Below are 24,573 nucleotides of genomic sequence, written 5' to 3' on the forward strand. Positions count from 1 at the left end.
AAGCCGTCTTTGTTTGTCCCTAATGAATGAAACAGGCCAATCTGACCATGAGGAGAAGATAATCTGGTTTTCAGTGGTTTTCTGGTGTTGGGTTTAAGCTACTCCAGGTGATGGAGCACACTCTTTAAAACATTTAAATAGTCCTACAGGCTTATCGCCCCTAATCCTGTCACCAAAGTAGATTTAAAATCAGCTTCTGCCCCCATCAATTCCTAACATGTAAGATATTACATTATTAAAACTATTAACTTTTGATTTCAAAGAATTCATTGATTTGTTGCTGCAGGAAAAGATTGAGATCAATACAATGATTTGTGTGAATTTAGTGTTGTCATCTCCTTCCACGCTTCATTTATTTGTACAACACTGACTGTTTTTATTGCATTTACTGGGGGAAATGGGGCATGCCCTATGATTCCTTAGTCGATTGTGAACATAAACAAATCCACGGTGTAAAAGTGAAAACACTGTTTGTAGAATGCATAAAACATACAATATCAGAAAATCATAAGAACAAATTCAAATTTCTAATTAAACTTACTTTCAGTTGAATGTCTTCTCTATTTTGTGTTTTGAAAAACTATAATTTATTTGAGTACAGACTAAAAATAGACTAGTAAGTGAACTGAAGAGGTACCATTGCATTCCCAGAGGCTGTAGAATTCAAGAAGGCGTCAGTGATATTGATGGTGAAGGATCTACTGTCTTTTTGTATGAATTTGCTAATCAGCTTTTTCACAGATGTCACTCTATATTTAAAAGCTTGTAAATCAGCTGCTAATGAGATACGACTTCACTCAAGCAGCGGTTCAGTTACAAAAACCATGAAACGTCACGAACGTTAACCCCTATGCTCTGATCACCAGCCAACCTCAAATGATAAATCACTGAGCAGATATTTATCAGTGTCTGTAATGACATGAAGACATATCTCCACAAGGGAAAGCGTGTAGTTATGCAAATCGTTCATACACGTGTGGTCTCTTTCACTCTCTCTTTCTCTCTCTGGGTGAGTGACCCAGACAAAGAGAGAGTGGTCTGAAATGGTCCATTTGATTCCTCATAGTGTTTGCTTCAGAATGAGCAACATCTGCCCTGCAGAGTGGCAGCCACGAAACTCTGGAGGACGGATTCGTCCAAATATGGAGGAAAGTTCGTTGCAGCTATTTAGATATCTCATGATAAAATCAATGTTGACACAATCTTATTTGGTTGTTTCTATTTCGGGGTCTTGGTGTTGTGCACGCTTGTTCACTGGCACTCTGTCGTTATTTACAGGGTCATTTGAATGAAACTGAGCCAGTGGCCAATAGACAAGCTCAGTGTTTGTGGTGTTTATAAATGCTCAGAGTCAAAAATGGCGTCCTCTCAGTATCCTTGCAGGGCAGCCACAGTATGCATGCAAACAGTTATTAAATCAGATGTTAACAATGGCGCAACACTGCCTCTGCCATGTTGAGTTGCTGTGTGCCTCTTGTTGCCAAAACCTAAATAAAGCTAAAATCCGTGTGGCCTTTGATGCATATAATAACACCTATACCTGTATTTTTCTGTTGCAGTTATAGTGATTCCAGTGTTAGCTTAAACAGCCTTGTGACATATGACATGGTGCTGCACACTGCAGCTGGGCATATCTCTCTCTTCAGTAGAAGAGAGAGATAAGCTTCATCACCTATTCACTGTGGACAGGCGTGTTGGTGAAGCCGCCCATCACACAGAACAACACTATCAGCCGGGCCGAGATTTTCCTCATTAAATGTATTTTAATGAGGCTCACCCTTTGAACCAATCAGAGAAGACCAAACCCTCTCATTCACATGGGCGCCCTGATAAGTTAAAGACACCACTGGCTTTGACACAGCGGCAGGACTTGACACCCTGGGCGGATTAATTTTGAGCCGACATTAAAAACAAAAGTAACAGAAACTATTACTTTAAAAACTTAAAGTAACAGAAGTACTCAAGTGCTCAACATCGGTTAGAATCTCTCCACCTCACCCACCCATCACTTTGGCCCCAGACTACTGTTTTTTTTCCTCAGGTTTAACCTTCTTGCCTCCATCCAAATCCTCTAGAAGTCCAGTTCCTGGTTTTTGGAAGGCAGCCTGCCTGAACACACACACACGCACATACACACACCCCGGGCTGGTCAGTGAGGAGAGAGAGAGGGAACCAGGCACAAATACTTCAGTAACAAGCCTCACTGAGGAGCAGACAAACCCTCCAGAGTCTCTGCTTTCACTCAGTCTGTCGGTGTCGCTCTGTCAGCACAGTTTACTCCTCTGGACTTCAGCCTCTGGTTCTCTGCAGAAAACCACCAGCTACACTTTACTGGGTTTTATTCTTAACACACACTTTGGACTCTCTGGACTTTGCTACTCTCCCTTCTCTGCCTCCACTGGGATTTTCTCTCAGGTTGGTCCGTTTCTGTCATTGCATCTGGTTCTAGGATGAGTTTTTTTCTCAGCTCTCATAGTTGTTGGCAGTGGGTGACTGTACTGCAAATGTGTCCAGGGGAAATTTTAACAGGTCCTCTCTTTACATAACATTTTAAATGAGGTCAAGCTTTATTTCCAAGCTAAAGTGGTTTGTTATAAAAGCTTTTGTGGTACTTACAAGGTATCTCATGTTTAGGCTTAAAAACATGGGTGAGCTCAGTTTAAATCATCTTACACTCTATTTACATCCATATTATGTTTTTATATATTAGAAATGAATGGCAGACATGAGAAATGTGATACAAATTTGTATTTCACGCAAAAGTGCATGCATTTCTCTATTTTATTCAATCCCCTAAAATAAAATAAACATTGACCAAACTAGCTGGACTATTTTGTTTAGGAGTAATTAGTATTTTCTTACCAAAACAGAAACCGCTTTGCAAGAAGAAATACCCTAAACTGCTTTGCCATTAAATTGGCTTCTCATTATCCATCTGCATAATGGATGTTGGGGGCAATTAAAACAAGTGTTGAATGCTTAGACAGCATATGGTGTGTGTGTGTGTTTGTATGAAAGGGACAGACACACACTCTGACGTTTCAATTTGCTCGTTAAGCTTTAATTGTGTAATTGAAACCTCTGTTGGTGGTGGAGGAGGCGTGTGCATGTGCTGCCTGTTGACAAATGGCAAAGGCATTCCTATAGCGGGGCACTGGGACAGGGGGACCTAGATACACTGAGACAGACACTTGGGCAACAGGTGAAGGAAAGCATCTAATAGAAGATGTGACATATCTGTTTTGCAGGCAGGCAAACTCCACAACATGCAGAACATGATTATTCCAATAACTAAGTGACTCAGGGGAACGAGCTTCTATAGTCCAAGCTGATCAGGGTTGAGGACGTCTGGTGGACAGGTGGGGAACAGAACAGAAGGACTGGACAATCTAAACCCGGGGGGGGGACAGGGGACAGAGGAGTAAAGTGGGTGACAAGAAGTGATATTACTGAAACCCAATTGTAGGCCCACAGGGGAAAATAATTGTTTCCATTGTCAGTTTATTCTTCTTTTATTAAATGAAAATCAAAATATTGTGATACTGCCATTGTTCCTGCTAAGAGAATGATGTGAAGTGAGAGGTGGCCTTGACATTTTTGATTGTATGACTTGCTGTATAGCAAAAGAAAATATCATTGAACCATGTCACCTTGGGCTCTGAAAATTTTTAATTGCCCATGTGCACAATTTTCCTACGTGCAATAAACAACTGGCCATGTAAATATGTTCCTATGTTAAACTTTCAAGTTGTTTTAGGGCTGTAATGTATTTTGCGAGTGCCAGTCAGGCAGAGAGAGCAGACTTTAACTGCTGATAACTGAAATAAATGCTGGCCAGTCCACAACCAACACAGCAGCCCAGACTCCTAATGAAATAATTTAAAGTGAAACTAATCCAGAGCTGATTTCACAGTCCCATAAAAGTGTTGGAAGAACACAATGAGTCAGGTCAGCTGTGAACAGGAAAAAACATTGGCACTCCTCCAGCAGTTCCACACAGCATCCTTCCTAACTCCAGTGCACCGCCCTGCTGTTGCATGAGAGGAGACGAGCAAATAGTTTTAGCATTTTTGACTCCAGTCCATCGTTATTACAGAGACAAACTGCAGGGTTTGAAGGTCATCCAAATATGTACAGTATGTGGAAAAAGAATTTCTATCACTTCTCAACTCCTCCCACACAAACATGACTCACTTTTACTCTAATTAAAGTCTGAACTGAAACACTTCAGGTCCAACATTAGATAGATCTCGGCTGACTAACCTGTGCACAGCATTGAAGAATAGAATTGTTAAGTTTCCCTCCATTGTCCTAAAATATCCAAAATCTCATACACAGCACTGGAGAATCATGACTCTTTCTCTTTGTCATGGCTGAAAAATGACTCCCACTATAAAATGAAAACAAACAATAAAACTGAATTGGGTTTCATTTTAAGAGAATAGTCCTTTGAACTATTACATTTTTCAAGCATAAATGTTATGTGAAATGACTTAACTGTGGCAGAATTCATCAATCATGTTTTTTTTTTTTTTTTTAATCAAGATCAGACGTAAAGGATTCAGAGACATGTCCTATAACTCAGATGTTTACTTTTTGGGTTGCTTATTGTTATTAATAAGAACAGACTGCAAAATACTCTTCATCCTGCTATAACTTTTTTTTAGAGCATTTTTAAAGCAGATACAGACAGAAAGTTCCACTTTTAAGTAAAACTATGTAACTTTTGATATAAAAAATAACACTATCTTTCTCTTAAAATGTAAAAGTAGAATTTTCGCAACAGAACACCCCCTTCCTCATGTCAGTACATTGAAGGTTTTCACAGTGACTAAAATATTATTATTGATGTTTCTGAGCCCATCTTCAAGACACTTTCCCCAGATAAACTAAACTCAGCAGGAGTCTATATCAAACAACAACATGCCTTTGGGATGAATTTGGGGAAAATTGGAGATGAGATATCACTGTAAATATAGGTAATGTTTTGTGATTTGGTTGAGTTTAACTACATTGCTTTACTTAACACACATTTAAAATTAAAAATGTATGTTTGTATGTAATTTTGAAGACTTCAAAATGTGTGAAGATGTGGGCTCCGTGTGGTGTTTTTTGTTTGTGTCTCTTGGCCTCAATTTGGTGGAAAAGCTGTTGAGCGGAGAAACACCATGTGCTGCTTTGCCCTGACAGTAATCAGTCAATGAATAATGAACAAACACACACACACACACACACACACACACAGAATGCCATTGACAGCTGTTTGGTATCTTTGTGTGTGTGTTAATGATATCAGTTGAGTGCAGCTGCATGCCTGCCTGTAACAATTATGTTCTGGCTAAATAAGAGCCAGTGCTGGGAGGAGGGGGTTGTGTGTGTGTGTGTGTGTGTGTGTGTGTGAGTGAATGTATGTACTATCTCTGTGAGGGATATTTTGAGGTTTTTTTTTTTTGTTTGTTTTTTGGGTCCTTACAGCTTGGGACTAAGGACATTTTCTAAAAGTTTTTATATAAGGAATTTAGTGAGTCCTAACTTTCGGAAACAAATCCAGAAAGATGTTTTGAGTGTTATGGCTTGACATAAAGGGGTAGGGTCCTCACTAAAATAGAAGTGCAATTGCATGTGAGTGAGAGAGAGAGAAAAGAGAGGGAGGGAGGGGCAAAGGATTCGCACATATTAAGCGATTAACTTACTCAAAGGATGGCCGCGTGATGTGTGTGTGTGAATACACATGCTGTTTGAACTGGGTGTAATATAAACCAGCTTGGGGACTTTGCCATGAGTCTTAAGACGTCTTTTTGCAAGAAAGTTGAAGTCACACACACTGAAATACACTCACACACACGCACAGTGTTTCATTTAAACCTTTTACCTCTGCACTCAATTACATTTCCTGGGTGTCACGTTTTAAACAACACACACTTTCTCCCATGCATGCAGACACACACGGTCACACAAACACAGGCACTGCTCTCAGGGCCCATATGTATTTATCCTGCCGTGTGACTCAATCACTCTTCAAAGGCTCTGTTGTGAACTCCATTCACACACACTCACACACACACGCACAGACACACACACACACACACACACAGGTCTATAAACACTCACTAACCCCACTGGCACCCACAGATTTTCTCCTCACAGCTTTTCATGGTTAATTTGCTGCTCAATAGGTGAAGAAGAAAAGCAGACATCAAGTGAATACACACACAAGCTGAAACGCAGCGAGTCATGTGGCCGTCCAGGCACCAGGGTCATGTAGTTGTACATTTCCCAGACAGATCTGACTTCAGTGATTTACCAGGTCACAAGAACATGAGTAAAGCTGCTCTTGAGTCAAGAAGGCTTTTGTTGTTGTGGTCTGAAACAACCACATATTTTTCAGGAAACACTTTTATATGACCACTTATGACAATTTGTCATTTTTCATTCGGTCAACAAATGGTCAGCTGAGGCCACTGCTCTATTTTCTTCATTTTGAAGAATGTTTTCACTTATATATAAACCTAAAAACATTTACCCGACAGCAACGCCAGGGGCTAATGGAAATTTCATTTTCTCATCTTTCATCTCAGAAAACATTTACTTAACCACTGCAGGTATAGTTCCAGGTTCTGGAACACAACAGCCTGTGAGCTGCTATGAGAACGGCACAATCAGTGACTTGTATAACATTTTATTTGGGCTTCACTGATATGTGTCTAAGCATATGAAAGTAAATGTCAACGAAGAAAACACTTAGAAAACTGGGAATTTTGTCTTAGTTTAACATTGTTTGGTGAAATATGTGTTTTCACTTTCTGACAACCAAGTAGCTTAGCACAAAGAAACTTGTATCTCTCGCCATTTTTTTGTTTGTTTTTGTACTGTTTAAACAGATTACAACACTGTTCTTATGATATTGATTAGAAATTTGCTGGATGTGGAATGTGTTTTTTCTTTTTTATTCATATACACTAACACTAAATTTATAAAAACACAAAATCCCAGATTGATTGCACTACATAACACCTCCCTTTTCTTTGTACAGGCTTTGGCTGATCCTGGTGATGACCTCACTGTTGTTCCCTGGCAACACTCACGCTGCGATGAAGGACCTCTCCTCCTCCTCTCCTCTCACCTCCCTTCTACACTACCCTTCCTCTAAAGCCTCCGTCGTGCCCTTCTCCCCTTCTACTGGCCCGGCTTCCTCACCCGGATTGACGCTGACGTCTGCGCCGCTCCCCAAACCTCAGCCCTTCTGCCTGCAGACGGGGCCTCATCTCCTCGCCAGCATGCAGCTGCAGAAGCTCAACTCGCACTACCAAAACCTTGCTGGTGCTTCTCCTGGTCACCCAGCACCTGGTGGAGCCCAAAGAGGCTTTGGCACCTCACCTCTAAGCACTGGAAACCAGCTCCTGGGGCCATCTGTAGGCCTTGGAGGAGGCGGGATGGGGGTCGGGATCAGCATGGGGAACCAAGGCACCGGTGCAGGTGGAATTATTGACTTTGACCCTGTAGACGAAGAAGTTCTGATGTCTCTGGTGGTTGAGCTCGGCTTGGACCGAGCCAATGAGCTCCCTGAGCTTTGGCTGGGTCAGAACGAGTTTGATTTCATGTCAGATGTGCCTGCTGGATGCTGACCCTCGAAAAGAAAAATGTTCAGATGCAGTGGAATTGAGAGAAGACTTTTTCTCCCCTGATGTGTTTTTCACTTTCCTCCACTTCTTGGTTGATAAATGAGGAAACAAAAAAGATTCTGAGAGATAAAGTGAAAGAAATTAGAGGCATTCTCTTGTTTCTATTTTGCGTTTATACTCTACGGTCAGACAGACCACTCAAAGAAAGAAGCAGCTTGTGCTTGATTTTTTTTGTTGTTGTTGTTGTTTTTGTTATGGAGCCGTACACTTGCAGAAAGACAACGTGAACAGTTTTTTTTTTTTTTATTAATTTTTTCGCTAGGATAAAAGAAGTTTTAAACAAACTTGATGGGATTAATAACTTTTGTTTGACCCTTTTCACAGATTTTGCCCACTTTACTTAAGAGAAACACTTTCTTGCTCTGCTCCTCTTTTCCTCCATCACACTATTGTAATGGCTCAGCGAATACAAGGTGATTGGTTAGAATGTCTGAGTTGGCCTCCTGGAAACAAACAACAAAGACAGACCTGTTAGACTTAGTCCCCATCTTTTCACGGTGCCGTCCTCTCTAATGATTAAGTTAGGGCTTAAGAAAAATGAAAATGGGAAACATGGTTTTATGGGAGATTCGTGAAGGACAAACACTGTTTCCTGTTTTCTAAATAGACAATATTAGACTGGTCTCACAGGAACAAAACTCCTGTCTTTTGGCTTCACAAAGACACTGATTGTCTAAAAAGTTGTTATCTCAGTGTTCTTCTCACTCCGTCTTTCTTCCTTCCTTTTTTTGTTTGAATTTAGTTCAACCAGTCGTATTCATAGAACATGTTATTTAAGACAGTAGCTGATATCAATCAGGACTCTTGGACAAGGAGCGTTTCTGTGGGGTGTCTGTAATCGGTTCTACTTTTTCTGAACACAATGAATTAGATCAAGAGTTGTGGAAACTTTCGGGACATTGTACCTGAATGAAGTGGCTTGTTCCTATATCTGGAGCAGGGCCTCATTAAGACAAACAAGGCCTTTTGGTCATATCAGTCACCACTTCGTGTTCACGTTTTGTTTTTTGCAAACTACCGTGTCGATTGACCTTTAGGTGGCCAAGTTAAGCACTTCCTTACACATAGTACACAAGGTTTTGTAGACATGAAGATATTCCAAAACCTGCTGCCTTTTGTTTTTCCTGTTCTGCCACTTTGATATTTGTGTCAAAACAGTTTTTGTCAGGCCCCATTGTCACCACACTTCCATGTTGCTGATAAGGAAACATTGTCTGTTTTGTCATCACAAGGCCTAGAGGCCACTGCACACTCTGTAGGGCAGCCTTACCTAATCCTAAATACACACTGTGGCCGGGTGTCAGTATGTCAAAGCAGTGCACACTTTATGAACAAAATGGCCAAAGTTAAACTGACATTTCCTCACAGTCAACACCAATAACTAAATTCCAGCCACTGTTCATTCACTGTTGTCTTATGAAGTCGGACACTATATGTAGTCATCATCTTGACAAAGTGGTGGTGCCCCCTCTGGCATCCATATTGGAGGTCCTCAGCCCCTTCAGTGAACCATTATTTTCCAAATTTGTCAAACTGCCTACAGTCAAGAAGGCAATAAAAATTGGATTTTGGCTACTGTAGCTTGTAGTAATTAGTGTTAGCATTTATGGAAAGCAAGCTGGTGAAGTTCTTATGCAACACATGAAATACTCACATCACATCAGTTTAAAATAACTGGATGGGACAATCTCAACCGTGCTGATCTCAGGAGCTTTCAACTGAATTACACAAACAGACCTTAATCTGCTTTTAAAGATAACATGTCAGAAATACTGAAAGTTCAAAGGATAATATTACAAAAGCTGCCTGGTTTCCAATATCCAAATAAACAGTAGAAACTTTTATTTTTAACAAATGGAGGTCAGTGAGGTCATTGTTATGCACCTGGACACAACCACTCCCACCCAATGGACAAACTGCAAGCCAAAGTAGATAAATATATGATTGTATTAAACCTTCTGTAATTTTTACTTCCTTATATTATGATCTGTCAGATATAGAGTCTACATACTGTGTTTATGGTAGATAACATTATGGAGGATGTGACCTTGGTGTCTTTAATGGTGGCCACAGTGCCCTGTTGTCTAATACTGTTCTACTTTATTAATTAAATTTTATTTTGTAACTGACTATTCCCATAAATATTTCATTTTAAATCCACAGTGATGTTTTTGGTTAAATATGTTTAAAAAGATAGTAGCGCCATATTGCAGACAGCTGTTGCAGTCCATTGTATGTGCCTTATGTGATTATCCCCTACTGGACCTCCTTGATGCTGCCAGATATTGCTGCCACTTTGACTCATAATAATTCCAACTTTGTGATTCTGATTTTAACATTAACAGTTTTTGTTGTTAGATTGGGAGTTAAATGTACATTATACTAAAAATGTGTTGTGGCTGGAAAAACCCCGCTTGGAGGGGAAAATTGACACCCAACCCTCCACCTCACCACCCAAGCTATAGGCGCTTTTCTGTGCTGTGGATGAATGCAGCCAGGATGAGGGCTCTGACTTATATCTGTTGTGGTAAAAAGAGATGGGGGGGGGCTTGAACTGTGTAGCCGGAACAAAGGCCTTTCACCTCAAACCAGTGTGTCTGTCAGCTTGGGCATTGTAGCTCTCCTCCTGGACCTCACACACATGAAATAGCACACCTGTGTATATATACACACGTGCACACAATGACATTGTGACAACACACCTGTATGTGCAGTCACATCCATTCGGCACATGGGCTGAAACAAACTACATGCAGGCAGGCACGCACACACACACACACACACACACACACACACACACACACACACACACACACACACACACACACACACACACACACACACACACACACACACACACACAGAGTTAGAGCAGATGGTATTACAGCAGGGAAATGGGAGTAGGAGCCATGAAACAGGCACTTGTTCTGTTACACACTGACTTCACAGGGTATTGAGCTTTTCTGGGTGTGTGAGAGAGAAAGAGACAGAAAAGATTTTGAGATATATGTAAAACAGAGGCTGTATAAGAGTAGCTATATGTATTTACTGTATTTGCATATGAGTGAGGTCAACATCACCTGTCTACACAAAGTCCACTGGTAGAGGAAAAACATTGTTAATTTATTTAGATATAGACAGCTCAGTTTACATGCACACAACGTTGGTGCTCACACACACACACACACGCTCATCGAGTTAATTTAAAGCATTTCCCTAGAAACACACACAAATAGGGCCCATTTCTTTGTGTCTGATGTTCACGAGTGTCTTAGTTACAGTCAATGAGCGAAAACCTCAGTAATGAAAATGTGAGCAGCAGCAGGAGTGTTTGAAAGATTCCTTCCCAGACATTTGCTTGGTATTTCCTTTATTACAACCGCTTTACTGACATAGTGGCGAGCAAAGAAAGAAGTAAAGACGATCCTCCTCTGACAGACACACTGGTTCTTTTCTTCCTCTGTCTCGTTGCCTAAGTGGGTCAAAATAACATTCTTCAGATTGAAGACAGTCTCATGTTTGTTTCCATGTGCTCAATATTGTTTTAAAGTCCTTTTTGTGTGTGTTGTTGTTTTGTGGTCCAGCCTTAATCCCAGCTGAGTGAATGTTATTTTTGCCCTGTGAACCAGAGGGAGTTCCCCCTCTACTTCCCTGAGAAGTCGCCTTGTCGAGATGTTTGAAACATCTGAGAGCTTTCATTTCCTCTTTTTCATGGACCCCCGTTATTGCAGATTAACCTTAGGAGAGACCTTTTGAACTAAAATACATATCACAGCTATTTGGTTATAATATTTCTCACTTGGTTTCAGTTTGCTTGGAATAACACACAAGTGCATTTTCACACTAAATTACTTAAAAAAGGGTTTTAAAAACTTTTTGAAATTCTGATGGACATCTCGACCTGACTCTCAATTTAAAAGTACCACTGCACATAATGCAGATCACATACAATAGTAGCATAAGCATATAGACTGCAACAGGCTTTAATTTGCAATTTCGCTACTTTATGAAAGTTATATTTTCATTCCTGATGAATTGTCATCATCACAAAAAAGAATAGTCATTCATTTTCCCCTTAGCTGGTAGATATGACGCTAACTTAGTGTAAAATAACTACAGCCAGTTTTTAAGACGTAAGCTTAATTAAAAGGGGGGTTTTAGGGGAAGACTATTTCTTGGCACTAGTGTTACACATATGTCAGGCAACAAGCAGACATAAAAAAGTTATTGCTCCTGTTTTCACATTAAAAACAGTCTTTATTCTGACTGACACTGCTGTTTTTGGATCTTGATGGGTTTTCTTCCTGTAATCTGGAACTGTGTAAACTTTCACCGTTGCTACAGCTGAAACAAAGCAGATTTAAAGTTTTCACATGACAGCAGTGATTTGTTACACACTGGGCCGTTGCCTCAGGGCCTCAAGGTCATGGAAAATATGAAGGCCTGTGAAAACCTTCAACGTAGGCAGTGATGTATCTGTTAAAAGGTCTTCGTGACAAGGTTTCTCTCCACAATAATGAAAAATGTTCAGCCCACCAAGTCTATGAGAAACTGAGGTAGACTCAGCACTGATTTATTCCATACGTCTCATCATATTTACCTTAAAATCTATAGATTGAAGCTGTAATTTGTGGGGAGTTTTTTTGTTTTGTTTTTTTTTGTTTGTTTGTTTGTTTTTTTGCTTGGCTCCACTTGCAGTTCCTTGTCCTTGTTTTATTTTCTAATGATTAAATAAATACTATTCAAAGATGATTTTTAAAGCACTTTTGCTCAGTAGCTCTCACTTGTACATGTATATGAAAAATGTAAATGACTAAGATCATATTGAAAATGCCTGTATTTTTGTTACAGCTTTGTGGAGTGGGGAAATTAAAAAAAAGTTCAAATGTATCTGGAGTCAATGTTTATCATTAAAACTGCAGATACACTATAAACCAGCATTCTGATTTTCTATACTTGTTCTTTTACAATGTTTTTTCAATTTGATGACACAAGAATTAGATTATACACGGTATGTAAAATGCATGAACAGCTGACCTTAAAAGTTTATTGCTACAGTACTGTTATAAAACTCATATTTCCATGCATTAGACTTCCATCTGCTGGAAAGGGATGTTAAGTTCACATATTGCTCATGTGGAATTATTTTAATAGCAAGCAAGTTTCCTGGAATAAAAAATGTAATTTGATAGTAACTGTAAAAGTTCTCACATTGTTTCTAGTAGGATTACTTAGTTTTAGCAATTTTCTTTTCCACAAACAAGTACGCCTAGAATTAGCGGGTAATGCCCAACCCTGCAGCATGTAAAAGGAAGGTTTCCAACAAACTCTTCTTTGCAAGTGACAGACTTACATAGAGCAAAGTATCAGTCTATTGCTGTCACCTAGTGGTGATTGTAGATACATCCACAGAGCTAAACTACACCTGTTACTGATTAACTAACTTCAGTAGCCCAGTATTATATGTAGTAAATTATTTTAATTCACAGAGAAGCAAACTCTGATCTTTAAAATATCAGACAGTAAAAGGCAAGTCTCAGTGGTATTAATAATATCAAAGTTTAAAATCAGATGAGCTGCTGACTCCTAAATTTGGACACTGGTTTTGAAAGATGCTTTTAAAGACGTGTGTCAGCAAATTATCGCTGGCAAAACATAGATAGGTTCCCAACTTGCTGCTGGTTACAGGACAGATTGTTGTTGAACTTCCCCAAGCCTGTTTGCAAAATACAAAATGGGCTGAATAAAATGTAGGTTAGTAGGTTGATTCAGTGGAAACACTTGCAACACTGCCCTGAAAAACTGACTTGTGCATGCCCTGAAGATTTATGTTTAAGGAAAGCACATAAAAAGATTAAGTGGGTCACCAGACACATATGTGCACACAGGAGCATTTTTGGGGGGTGTTATAAAATAATGTCCAGCAGGTTTGTCCCAGGGTTTGGGATCAGTTCCTGCACCTGGGGGAAGCAGACATGCCCTCTGAGAGAAGACAGTTGGTATTATTTGGCCGAGGAATACACAGACCCAAGAGGAGCTTTATCTCCACATAATGAATGTAAACAGGACTGGGATCTGCCTGCCACACTGGCATTTCCTGACCAGGACTTTGGAAACACTGAGTAAGAGAAGCAGGGTGAATGGAGAATGTGTGATATTTTATGTGAGAGGCGATCGCTGTGGAGGCATAGATAGATATTTTAGCCAGTTGTAAAAATGTATACTTAAAAAAAAAAGGATGAAAATACTATTAAGGTTGTAAATTGCTAAAGTCTGTTTCTGCCAAGCAGGAATTCTAAAACCAGAGTATATCTGGCATTTTATTAGAAAGATTACTTGAAATGAATACTTGATTATCAAGATATTTGCAAATTAATTTTCTGTTTATCAGCCAATTGATTGATTAACTAATCATTGTAGCCCTCTTTTACCAAAATGTCCATTCTCAGTGTATGGGAACTGGAGCATTTCAACACGTTACTGCACCACAGCTGGTTTCCAAATTCATTGCTGCCCTTATATACAACTTTATTTTTGCCATATTATGGTTGATGCGCGTTGATAATTATACATATTAAAATTTTTAACATTATAATACTAATGTTTTAGTATACTATCCCAATTCCTTAATCAAAAAGCAAATTTATATAAAAAATATATTTACTTTAGTTTATCCAAAGGAGACCACAGTAGACTGAATAATTCTTTTTTCTTTTAATTCAAAAGCTGAAATAAGGCTTTTAATTAAATAATTTTAAATATTAATGTTTGCTTATAATGTAAATTACGTTACATCTTTTTTCAGTCTATAATTGTGCAATTAAACTGTAGGAATTCACTCTGCGACTTTCAGCAGTCATGTCCCTCCCAGCACGCCGTAGTACGGCTTATCATTGAATACCGGAAGGTAGGAGGTCCTTTTCCCCGCAGACTCCAACATGGTGAGCAGTTTTTCCTCGCGATTCTTCTCTGAACTAATCATTAAACATCTCCTTTTGCTCTTTTGTTATCACACACATCAATGTTTTAGTTTAACATTCCATGTCTTATAAAGTGGTTTATGTCTAAATTGCAAACTTAAGCAGTGATTCTTACCTTTTATTAATGATTAAAGTTAACTTGACCCCCTTTGGTTTTATCGGCCACGGTTTGTTAGCCTGGCTGTTGCTAACATCATATTACGTTAAATGAATAGATGCTGCTCTGGCATTAGTTTGTGGGACAGTCGCATTTGTATAAAAAAAAAACATTTTTATGACAGAACTAAAGGTGATAAGCAATATGACGCGAAATGAACAGTGTATGTGAGATAATCTTAAGTAGGCCGCAGCCGGCTGTGAAGTGGACGTTAGCTTATCTTGCTAATGCTGCTGCCTAACTAGCTTTTCTCTAGCGGGGTTTCAACTAATGGGGACTCCGTAAAGTGGTTCTGGTTTTGCTATCCGCACTGCAACCTCCAGACTTGGTCACGGTTCTGATCGAATTTGGCTTTACCCCAACAGGCAAGAGGACCGAAGAAGCACCTGAAGCGCGTCGCAGCGCCAAAGCACTGGATGCTTGACAAGCTCACCGGAGTGTTTGTAAGTAACGTGTCCGCTACTATTGACGTGATATTCAATTTACATTGAGTCAAACGTTGGATCAGTACCTTGCAATGTAGCATGAAAAAGGCTAAAAGAAAATACGTTTGCAAGCAACGTTTTGATTAAGCAGGACAGACCCAGTGATGTATGAGTTTGTATCCCATGTATTTGCAGCAAATTTACCTAAGTCAAGCTGATATGTTAACTTTTAAACACCTCCCGCATTGAATCTAACTTTAGTTGGTTTGTGACTTACCAATAGAATAGAGATCCAATGTTAATGCTGTTATACATTATCTTGAACTGCAGTCTTTCTAACAACCTCAGTTGCAAAAGTTTTCTGGTGGTGGGACTGGGGTATATAAATCATGTAAGCTCTAAACAAGGTTGTGATGGCAGTGTGCCCTCAAATAACATTTAGTTGAAAAGAACAGGAACTGATGAAACCCAACTCCTAGTGAGCTCTGAGTTTAAAATAAAGTACAAAATAACACTTGTATTAAGATTACTCAGGCTGTCTTTTTTTGTTGTTTTTCTTTCCCCCCCTCACACACTTTTGGTTGTAACATCTTTTCTCATTTTAGGCTCCTCGTCCTTCCACTGGTCCCCACAAGCTGAGGGAGTGCCTGCCCCTCATCATCTTCCTGAGGAACCGCCTCAAGTACGCTCTTACAGGAGATGAAGTGAAGAAGATCTGCATGCAGAGGCTTATTAAGATTGATGGCAAGGTGCGAACTGATATCACCTACCCTGCTGGATTCATGGGTAAGTTGTCAGTTTGACTTCTATTTTTTATTATTTTTATTTTTTTTGCCCTCAATGCAGCTTAACTCTGGTGTGGGACAGATGTACTTTTATTGCCTTGTTCTGTTTCTGTACAGTGTTGTGGATGTTGAAAGATGTGTAAGATACTGTTTCCAAAATTTAGCTTTCAGAAGGAGCTATGATGAATTTGTGGGTTTGATCAGTGACTTGAAATTACTCAACCAATTCCTCTAAGAAGTTCTGAGCTCCAACTAAAACACAATTTCATAATGTCATTTACAAATGTTGGTCAAGTGGAGATTATCAATGTTAAATTTAATCCGTTTCTTTTTTGTACTAAATTTGCAACAGTTAATTTCCTTTGCTTCTCAGAAATTTAGGAAATAATTGTTAAATGTCTAAAGGGGGAGCTACTTTTACTATAGCAAATAAACAAACAGTTTTTATTTTGATGTCTTCAGTCTTGGAGATAAACCCGGCACAACTAGCTAGTTGGTCATCTGAAAGGTCAGACTGTAAACTGTACTGAACCACATTTTATTAGCATTGGGACTTTGGGATTGACAGTGTTATAATCAAAGCCTTTTATCCTTTTTTAATGTCTTTACTGAGTTGTGTGGGTATCAGAAAGAAGAAAGTGTTGCAGCAGAGCAGACCAGTGCTCTGTTTCTATTGCCTTTCAGCAATCAAAGTCAACATGACTGTCATTAGTGCACTCACTGCGGACAGACAGCTCTCAATGATGAACAAGAAACATTGCTGCAAGTAGAAGAGCTCTTCCTGATGGTACATGACCTGTTGAAAAAGGAGGTGCACAAAGTCAAATGTGGCATTATTTTCCTTATGGAGCTGAATGTCGGGGCTGGTCAATTGATAACACAACGTCTGTAAAAGAGCTTTCAAAATAGAACTTCTTTTCATTGGGGTAAACGCTTGGCAACTTGGGAAACCGCTTTGCTTCCAGACACAACAACTTTAATGAGGTTAGCAAATGAAGCATTCCACTCATTTGGACATGACCTTTTAGCCAACCACTTCTAAATGGAAAAGCAATTGTCAAACTAGTGATATTAGCTTGACCATAAATTCACCTTTAAGTCAAAATGCCGTGTTTCTAAACGTGTAAATCGACAGCACAAGCTAAAAAGTTTTCCTCAATAAGTAGCTACTGGTAATGGAAATCATAGCATGCACTGTACGTTTTTGTCTATTACTAGCAAATGAGTCTGATTAAATAGCGTTCAGTAACTGATACCTGTTTAACAATCATAAAAGCAAGAGTAAGGAGATCAGATTATTGTAACTTTCTGTGAAACTGGGGGGGAAAGCAACGGACATAGGCTTGACAATAAAACCAAATTTAAGTGTAAATCTGATGCAAAGCAAAATCCCAGCATTAGCCTGCACACTGTGGTGCTGCATTAATGTATAATGATCACAAACCTAAAACGCCTTCTTAATCAAGGTCTCTGCTCTTAAGTTGTTGATTTTTTTAATATATCAGGATTTACAAAAATCAATTTTCTTTGAGTTCCATGTTGATGTTAATGAATTTTGTCAATTAATCATTGTGCAATGCTGCAGATGGACCACAGCCAGTCATTTGGGTAGATGTTTGTAGGTGAGATGTTGAGGTGGCGCAATTAGTTTAACATGTGTTTTATGTGAGAGAACCAGTTTTAATGATATTTTTAAAACAATTACCATTTTTAGCCACTTCAAAGAACAGATGGGGTAATCTCATTTGCCCCACTCATCTGGATTACAAATTGGAAACCAAAAACAAACACCTGTGAAAGGAAGACATCAGTTATCACCTGTCACTTAAAATTCTTTCTTTTGTTATACTTCCACTAAAAAGTGTTTTATGCTCTTTGATTTTTTTTTTTGTTTGTTTTGTTTTACTTGAGTAGTGGCAAACTAGTTCTACCAACATGTGACAAATTCCAATGCCAACACTTTATGGGACGAACCTGCCACCCAGTCAATTTTTTTTATACATCCAATGCTGACCAAGTGCTTAATATGAAGGTGTGGCACTTTAATTTTAAAATCCACGGGGGGCCTTTGCAGCTGGGTTACTGGGTCCTATTTATATACGTACACACTTAACACTTGGCTATTCTAGGCTGGGAACAAGATCAGTCTTATAATCCTTTTGTAATAAAATGCATAGTTATCCTAGTTAAAGTGAAGCATTTCAGTGTTCAGCTGATGCTCATAGCTGGCTGTCTGTGTCCCCCCAGTTGCAAAAAACAAATTTTTTCTAATTAGTATTAATCCTTGTAAAATTGGAATATTGGGACAATGTCCATTTGAATTGTTTATCTATTCAGTGACCTCACTTTAGTCAAAACATGTTTTTTAGTTGTGAGCGTGGGTAGGTGTTATTGGTTTTAATTGGCAAGAGAGAATGGAATGAATGGCAATTACTTTCTAGGCAGAAGCTCTTATATTGGGTATAATGGTATTCAATAGTAATGCCAGTGAGGCGGTTTTGTCATTAACAGATCATTAGGAGTAAAGTTGTAGTAAATTTGGCTGTAAAACTGTTTTCATTCCATTTACTAGCACACTGAGAGGGTAGCGTTTTTTTTTTTTTTTTTTTTTTTTCTTTAGGCGGAGGGGTTTTACTTTTATAAAAGAATCCAAAGCCTAATCTTACTTAATGTGATACTAAGTCTGTTAACTGTTTGTTTATCCAGATGTGATCAGCATCGAGAAGACTGGTGAACACTTCCGTCTGATCTACGATGTAAAGGGACGTTTCACCGTCCACCGCATCACCGCAGAGGAGGCCAAGGTAAGAGATTGAAAGTGTTCACTTTTCTTTTGGCTCAAGACTCTGCATTTATGACATCGTTTTTGAAAATGCACTTTTTGATGCTACTAGTTGTTGTCTTACTAGTTAAGTAAAATCACTAAAAGAGAGGAAAGCAAAGACCTCTGCAAATAAGAGTGGACAGCAAGACTGACTGAATATTCTCTCAACCTCCTTATCCTATATTTGAAATGTAAGAAAGGAGACGATGCACGTCATATTGATTTAAACATTGTCTAAAATAGTGGGTTCTTGCTGACCCAAATCTAGAGTTTGTTGTTAAGTCGGCGAAGAATCAGCCATTCAAAACTTATCTTTCATAATCAGCATGCAAGATCTTGTCTTTTGCCTCTTGCTAAATGCAGAGATCATGTGTGGCAGCTGATGCTGTTTCAGAATGGTTTAATCTCCAAAACCTTGGTTGAGTCTAGTTAAATCCTCTACTGTGAGAATGAATTACACCTCCAGATGGTTGACCAAAATTATAAACTATGTTTTGATCAATTTAATTTTCTGCTCATATGACTGACAATTGAATGTTCATAAAGTATGCTTGGTACTTGAGACATTTTCTGTTTTTACAGTAGAATTCTTGTCATCAGTCATGTGGCCTTTAACATTAATGCACTCGTGTCTATTCCTTAACCCGACCCTCCACTTCTCTGCAGTACAAACTGTGCAAGGTGAAAAAGATCATCATTGGAACCAAGGGAGTCCCCCACCTGGTGACTCATGATGCACGCACCATTCGCTACCCCGACCCCCTCATCAAGGTCAACGACACAGTCCGCATTGACCTGGACACTGGCAAGATCACAGATTTCATCAAATTTGATACTGGTAAGTTGAGCTCATGCTGATCTCCTCTGGTGTTTTGTGTAGAACAATCCTGTGATGTGTTTTTCACCCTCTGTTCCCTTTAGGTAACCTGTGCATGGTGACTGGTGGTGCTAACTTGGGGCGTATTGGTGTGATCACCAACAGGGAGCGCCACCCTGGCTCTTTTGACGTGGTGCACGTCAAGGACAGCACAGGCAACAGCTTCGCCACCAGGCTCTCCAACATCTTCATCGTTGGCAAGGTGAGGATTGAAGAGAAATCTGACGATGTCGGACAATAAGTTCAGAAAGATGAAATTCACTGTAGCAATAAAGAGCTAAATTGAACAAGCTTACAGAACACTTTATACAGAGAAGTATTTTTTGTTATTGCTATAAATCAAGTTGGAGCAATGATGACCATTTCTGGTTTTGATCAATGATGAAAATAGCAACCAATTCCTCTAAGAAGTTCTGAGCTCCTTGATAACACCAACCAACAAGTTTATCTGTCAAACCTGTTTTCATACGCAGTTTCAAAATTCCCTGAGGTTTTCTGAGGGGGCAGAAAATTGGGATTAAACAAAGATTAAAGCTGATTGCTCCAGCCCCTGAAGCCTGACTTCAATAGTCTGTCAGGCAAATCCTAGAAATGGTAGTTTTCTTCTGCCCAGGCTGCTGTGTGAAAGCTGTTGTTGCACTGTCCATCAAATGAAGTGATTACAAGGATCTGGCCTTTGCACTGTAACTACACACTTTTCTCTGGTGCCTGACATTTATTTGGCCGCTGATGTGACCGGAGCTGTCAGCAGCATGGTCATTCTTCTGCTGTGGCATTTATTCAGTGGCCTCAGCCCCGTGCTCTGTTTTTCTTTACCTTGATGAGCACTTGCTGTCAGATTAATGTTGGTATAACCACTTAAGCTGTAAATCTCCAACTGTATTTTGTTTTACTTTGGAGAACTTGACCTCTGATCATCATTACACATTTAAGAAGCTGAAATTAAAGACTGGTATTTTAAATACTGAAACAATAACTGAAGTGCTGGCGTGGCTGCAGAAGCCACAGGGTTTAAATGTATGAATTGTTTACATGTGTCATATTGTTCAGCATTAGCTGGAGTCATTGAGTAGTTCAGCAAACACTAAATTCAGAAGGTTTTGACAATATCACAAAAGCCACATATTCAAGCTAAGCTTTGCACACACATTTTTGGTCAATGTTAACCATTAAATGTCTCTTCACTCCTCTCTTACCTGCAGGGCAACAAACCATGGGTGTCCCTGCCCCGAGGAAAGGGAATCCGTCTGACCATCGCCGAGGAGAGAGACAAGAGGCTCGCCGCCAAGCAGGGCAGCAGCTAAACTGGCCACAAGACACACAGCCTGGTTTTCAAATAAACTTATTTACAAAACACTCAGCTTGTCGTTGTGGTTCCTTTCACTGGTAGCAACATTTCCTGCACACACGTGTCATTTGAGAAGCCATTTGTTTTGGAAAATGCATTAGGAAGCTCTATCTTTACTATTAAACTGGCTCTTGGGGGGATGTGTGTCGTCTGGTAAGTGAAGTCAAGCAGCGTGTTGTGGGGAAACTTCTGCCCTCTGACATTTAGCTGAGTGTCAGTAAATAAGTCGCACTTGAGAAGAATTGTGCCTTTAATACCAAAGTAGCTATACTGTACAGGGTGTCTGCAACCAAAGCTCTCAGTCCCTACTGCACTGCAAATTAGCACTTAAGTACTTAACAGTATTTCCTCTTCAGGCTATTTTCACAAATAAATCTATACTTGACTAAAACTTAATTTTTATAAGTTAATGTTCTTGGCTTGTAGATCTTAACTTTCATCCCTCCCACATAGCTTTCATAGTTTCTCCTTGTCCTTTGCATTAACTCCTGCCTAAGCTTTTCTCCCTTCTCTTCACACCCTTTGTACACACTGTGCTTCCCTCCATTGCATGTTTCCTTGCTCTGTCCTGAATTTCACTATTTCCTAGCTAGTGGCTCCATCTTACCCCCTCAATCTTTTATTTCATACCTCCATCCTTCTCTCCTGTCATCCATCCCTCCTCCTCTTCATGTTCTGACTTCAGTACCAGTCCATATGGTGACTGCTGGGATACCGCCTGTCCTGCACTGCAGAAACCTGGCCTGGCACACACCACCTCAGTGTGTGTTTGTGTGTGATGTTGAGAGCGAGAGATCACTCGCGACTTTCAGCTCCAATCCTCCTCCTCCAGCACACATACCATAACAACACACACAGCAGGTGTGCCTGTGAAGAGGGGCATGGCTCACGCCCATGACCGTCTGCTCTCTGACACACTGAACAATACAGTAATCCATCATCCTTGGCAGGAAGAAGTAAGGACAGTGTCTGCTGCATTTAGAAAAGGAGAAAAACATCACATCTGTGTTGCAACACACCAAGCTGCACCTGTTGGAGACATAGTCACCTCAAGTCTGAAAATAAAACCTGGATCCAGCCAGGTCTTATTAATAAGAAATAAGACCTGGCTGCATGTCTTGCATTATGCAGTATGTCACAATCCTTTTAGTGGTGTGTTTAAAAAAAAAATCAAAAAATTATGCTCAGTAATGTGAGGTATCAGTCACAGCTTCACACAGTCACATAATGTGGAGAAAGGTGAGGATGATGAACACACAAGGCCCAGATGTTTGTACTATACTCCAAACCACTGCAATGCTCATAACAGAACAGGTTTTTTACATGTTTGAGATAAACAACATACAGAAAAGGACATTTTGGCAAAATTAAAACAAAACAAAATCCAGTGTCAAATGTATTAAGTATTTATAGCGATTCATGGAGTGACAGTGGGAGAGGCTGCCAGTGATTAGATACAGAGAATTACCTTAAATTCAGACACCTGAGTCTGCATTACAGCTCATTGTGTTGCAGTCTGGTCTGCACCATAACCGTTTTATTTCACTGTCAGCTCTCAGAGCATCATTTACTTCGCAGGGGAAAAAATGACAAACATGCTAATGAAACACAGTCTGCTCACAAAATATGGAGCTTGCAGACTATTTAGCCAAAAATAGACATTCAAGTCCTGCCGGATTTTCTGTATAGCAAACAATGTTTTGAGAGGGAAATAAAACGTTAAAGGTGCACAGCAGACAGCATGTAACCTTTGTCTGTTTTCTTTACTAGAAATAATAGGAATATGTTCTGGTGAAGCCTCCTGCTCCTTATCCAGACTCAGAACAACATTGGCAGCAGTGCAGATGTATTTGCTCCTAAGCGATTTTGAGTGAGACTCACCTTTCTAAGTAATCAGAGAAGGCCAAATAATATTCAGTTTGACAGGTCAGTATTGTAGCTTCTTTTTTTATTATTATGATTTTGAGTCTCATGCTGTTGCTTTAGTAGCTTTATTTGCATAGTGTAGCTTTAAGGCTGTACTAATTTACAGTATATTGAACAATGTAAACCATCATGTCAATGCTCACTTTATATTTAGACAAGGGAATGATCGTATAAACATATATGGGAGACAATCAGCTGTTATCCAGACTGTTATAACAGTCCTAGTCCAAGTTTGATTCGCTATTGTTGCCATGATTTCTGCACACTTTTTCGGCTATGTCTCATGATCTGAGCAGTGTTTTGTTTTAGTCATGTTACTGTTTTCCCAGATTTCAGCCACGTCTTAGCAGTAATTGATGGAAACGCAGCCAAAGCGGCATAAATAGGAGCCCAGTTGTAATAAATCAGAGATATAAAATGATTGATAAATGCAAACTGAAAACAGATAGTTTGGATCAACTGGTGTGAATTTTGACCTTGACATGACTTGCGGCTACAGTGTAAACAGATTTGTATGTGAGCTAATGCAACAAAGCGAAGTGACGGATTTCAAACACTTTTACGGTTTGTGGTTTACCAACAAATCAAAAATGGCAGCAGCATCCGCATTTTTTGTAGTCCTGGGACCAGTTCTTATAAACAAATACACACACACACACACACACACACACACACACACACACACACACACACACACACACACACACACTCATGCTTTGAACATTTGAAACGTGAGACTCGCCAGACGCTCGCTTCACTTCGGTCCTGTTCTGCATCCCCTTGTGAACAGAGCAACAATCATATTTTTATACATACGCACACACATACACACACGCTGCACAGTCACACTGAGGCTTTGATGTACATTTAGCTGGATGGAGAAAAAAAGCCAAAGGAATGTGAGCTGCAGATGAAATATAGAGAAAAACATCCACCCAAAGAACAGAAAAGTAAAATGTTGAATTATTTTAAAGAGGATTAAACAGAGCAGGGAGGGGTGCAATGATATAAAAGAGACAAACAACAGGGATTTAATGACTTTAAATTTATCAACTTAACACATTTAATCTCCATCAGTTCTGCCCATGTAATAGCTCCAATCCTTCATAAACATAAGGGAGGTTTTTTAGTAGGTTGCGCACTGAAACACTCCACTGCAACAGTCCAAAATAAATGTCTATTGCCACATATGCAAAGCCTCTTTTCACTTTGTGATTTCATAGTTGATCATTTGAAATAATATTTTTTATAAAGTCACCCACCAGGTCAGTTCTGCAATCAACTGATCCCAACTCATAGCTTATCACCACCTGTTTACAGTCAAGTGACAGAGCCTCCTGGTGGTTGTAGTAAAGATGAGGGGAGTTAGGAGGAAACCAAGAGATTATTATTTTTATTTTTTTTGGTTCTCAATTTATTATTTTAGCCACACCACGATCATAATCCTTCTCTAAACCTCAGCAGGTCATTATTCTGCTGAAACCTAACCAACCGTTTACCAAAACATCATCCGACAAAAGGGCTTATTAGTGATTTATATTTGTGTATATGTGGCATATGCTAATTTGC

General features: G+C 39.5%; 2 protein-coding genes and 2 non-coding genes across 4 annotated transcripts; all 4 read left to right on the forward strand.

Annotated features, from left to right (window-relative positions):
• The first annotated feature begins 2,018 nt into the window (after positions 1–2,018).
• cited1 (Cbp/p300-interacting transactivator, with Glu/Asp-rich carboxy-terminal domain, 1) lies at positions 2,019–12,251 on the forward strand. The gene is made up of 2 exons (XM_067522707.1): positions 2,019–2,415; positions 7,034–12,251. The coding sequence occupies exon 2, from the start codon at positions 7,053–7,055 to the stop codon at positions 7,623–7,625; it is 573 nt and encodes a 190-aa protein (XP_067378808.1). The 5' UTR covers positions 2,019–2,415; positions 7,034–7,052; the 3' UTR covers positions 7,626–12,251.
• Positions 12,252–14,550: 2,299 nt separating this feature from the next.
• On the forward strand, positions 14,551–21,086 carry rps4x (ribosomal protein S4 X-linked). Its single transcript, XM_067524893.1, has 7 exons — positions 14,551–14,623; positions 15,185–15,262; positions 15,850–16,030; positions 18,736–18,833; positions 19,520–19,691; positions 19,775–19,932; positions 20,933–21,086. Exons 1-7 carry the CDS (start codon positions 14,621–14,623, stop codon positions 21,032–21,034), a joined length of 792 nt encoding a protein of 263 aa, XP_067380994.1. The 5' UTR covers positions 14,551–14,620; the 3' UTR covers positions 21,035–21,086.
• Positions 16,206–16,278, forward strand: LOC137138701 (small nucleolar RNA SNORD61). The gene has a single exon (XR_010916228.1). It is a non-coding gene; the product is annotated as a small nucleolar RNA SNORD61 (small nucleolar RNA).
• Positions 20,080–20,151, forward strand: LOC137138702 (small nucleolar RNA SNORD61). The gene has a single exon (XR_010916229.1). It is a non-coding gene; the product is annotated as a small nucleolar RNA SNORD61 (small nucleolar RNA).
• Positions 21,087–24,573: the final 3,487 nt, after the last annotated feature.

Source organism: Channa argus, chromosome 12 (assembly GCF_033026475.1).
Source record: "Channa argus isolate prfri chromosome 12, Channa argus male v1.0, whole genome shotgun sequence".
Classification (NCBI taxonomy): Eukaryota; Metazoa; Chordata; class Actinopteri; order Anabantiformes; family Channidae; genus Channa; species Channa argus.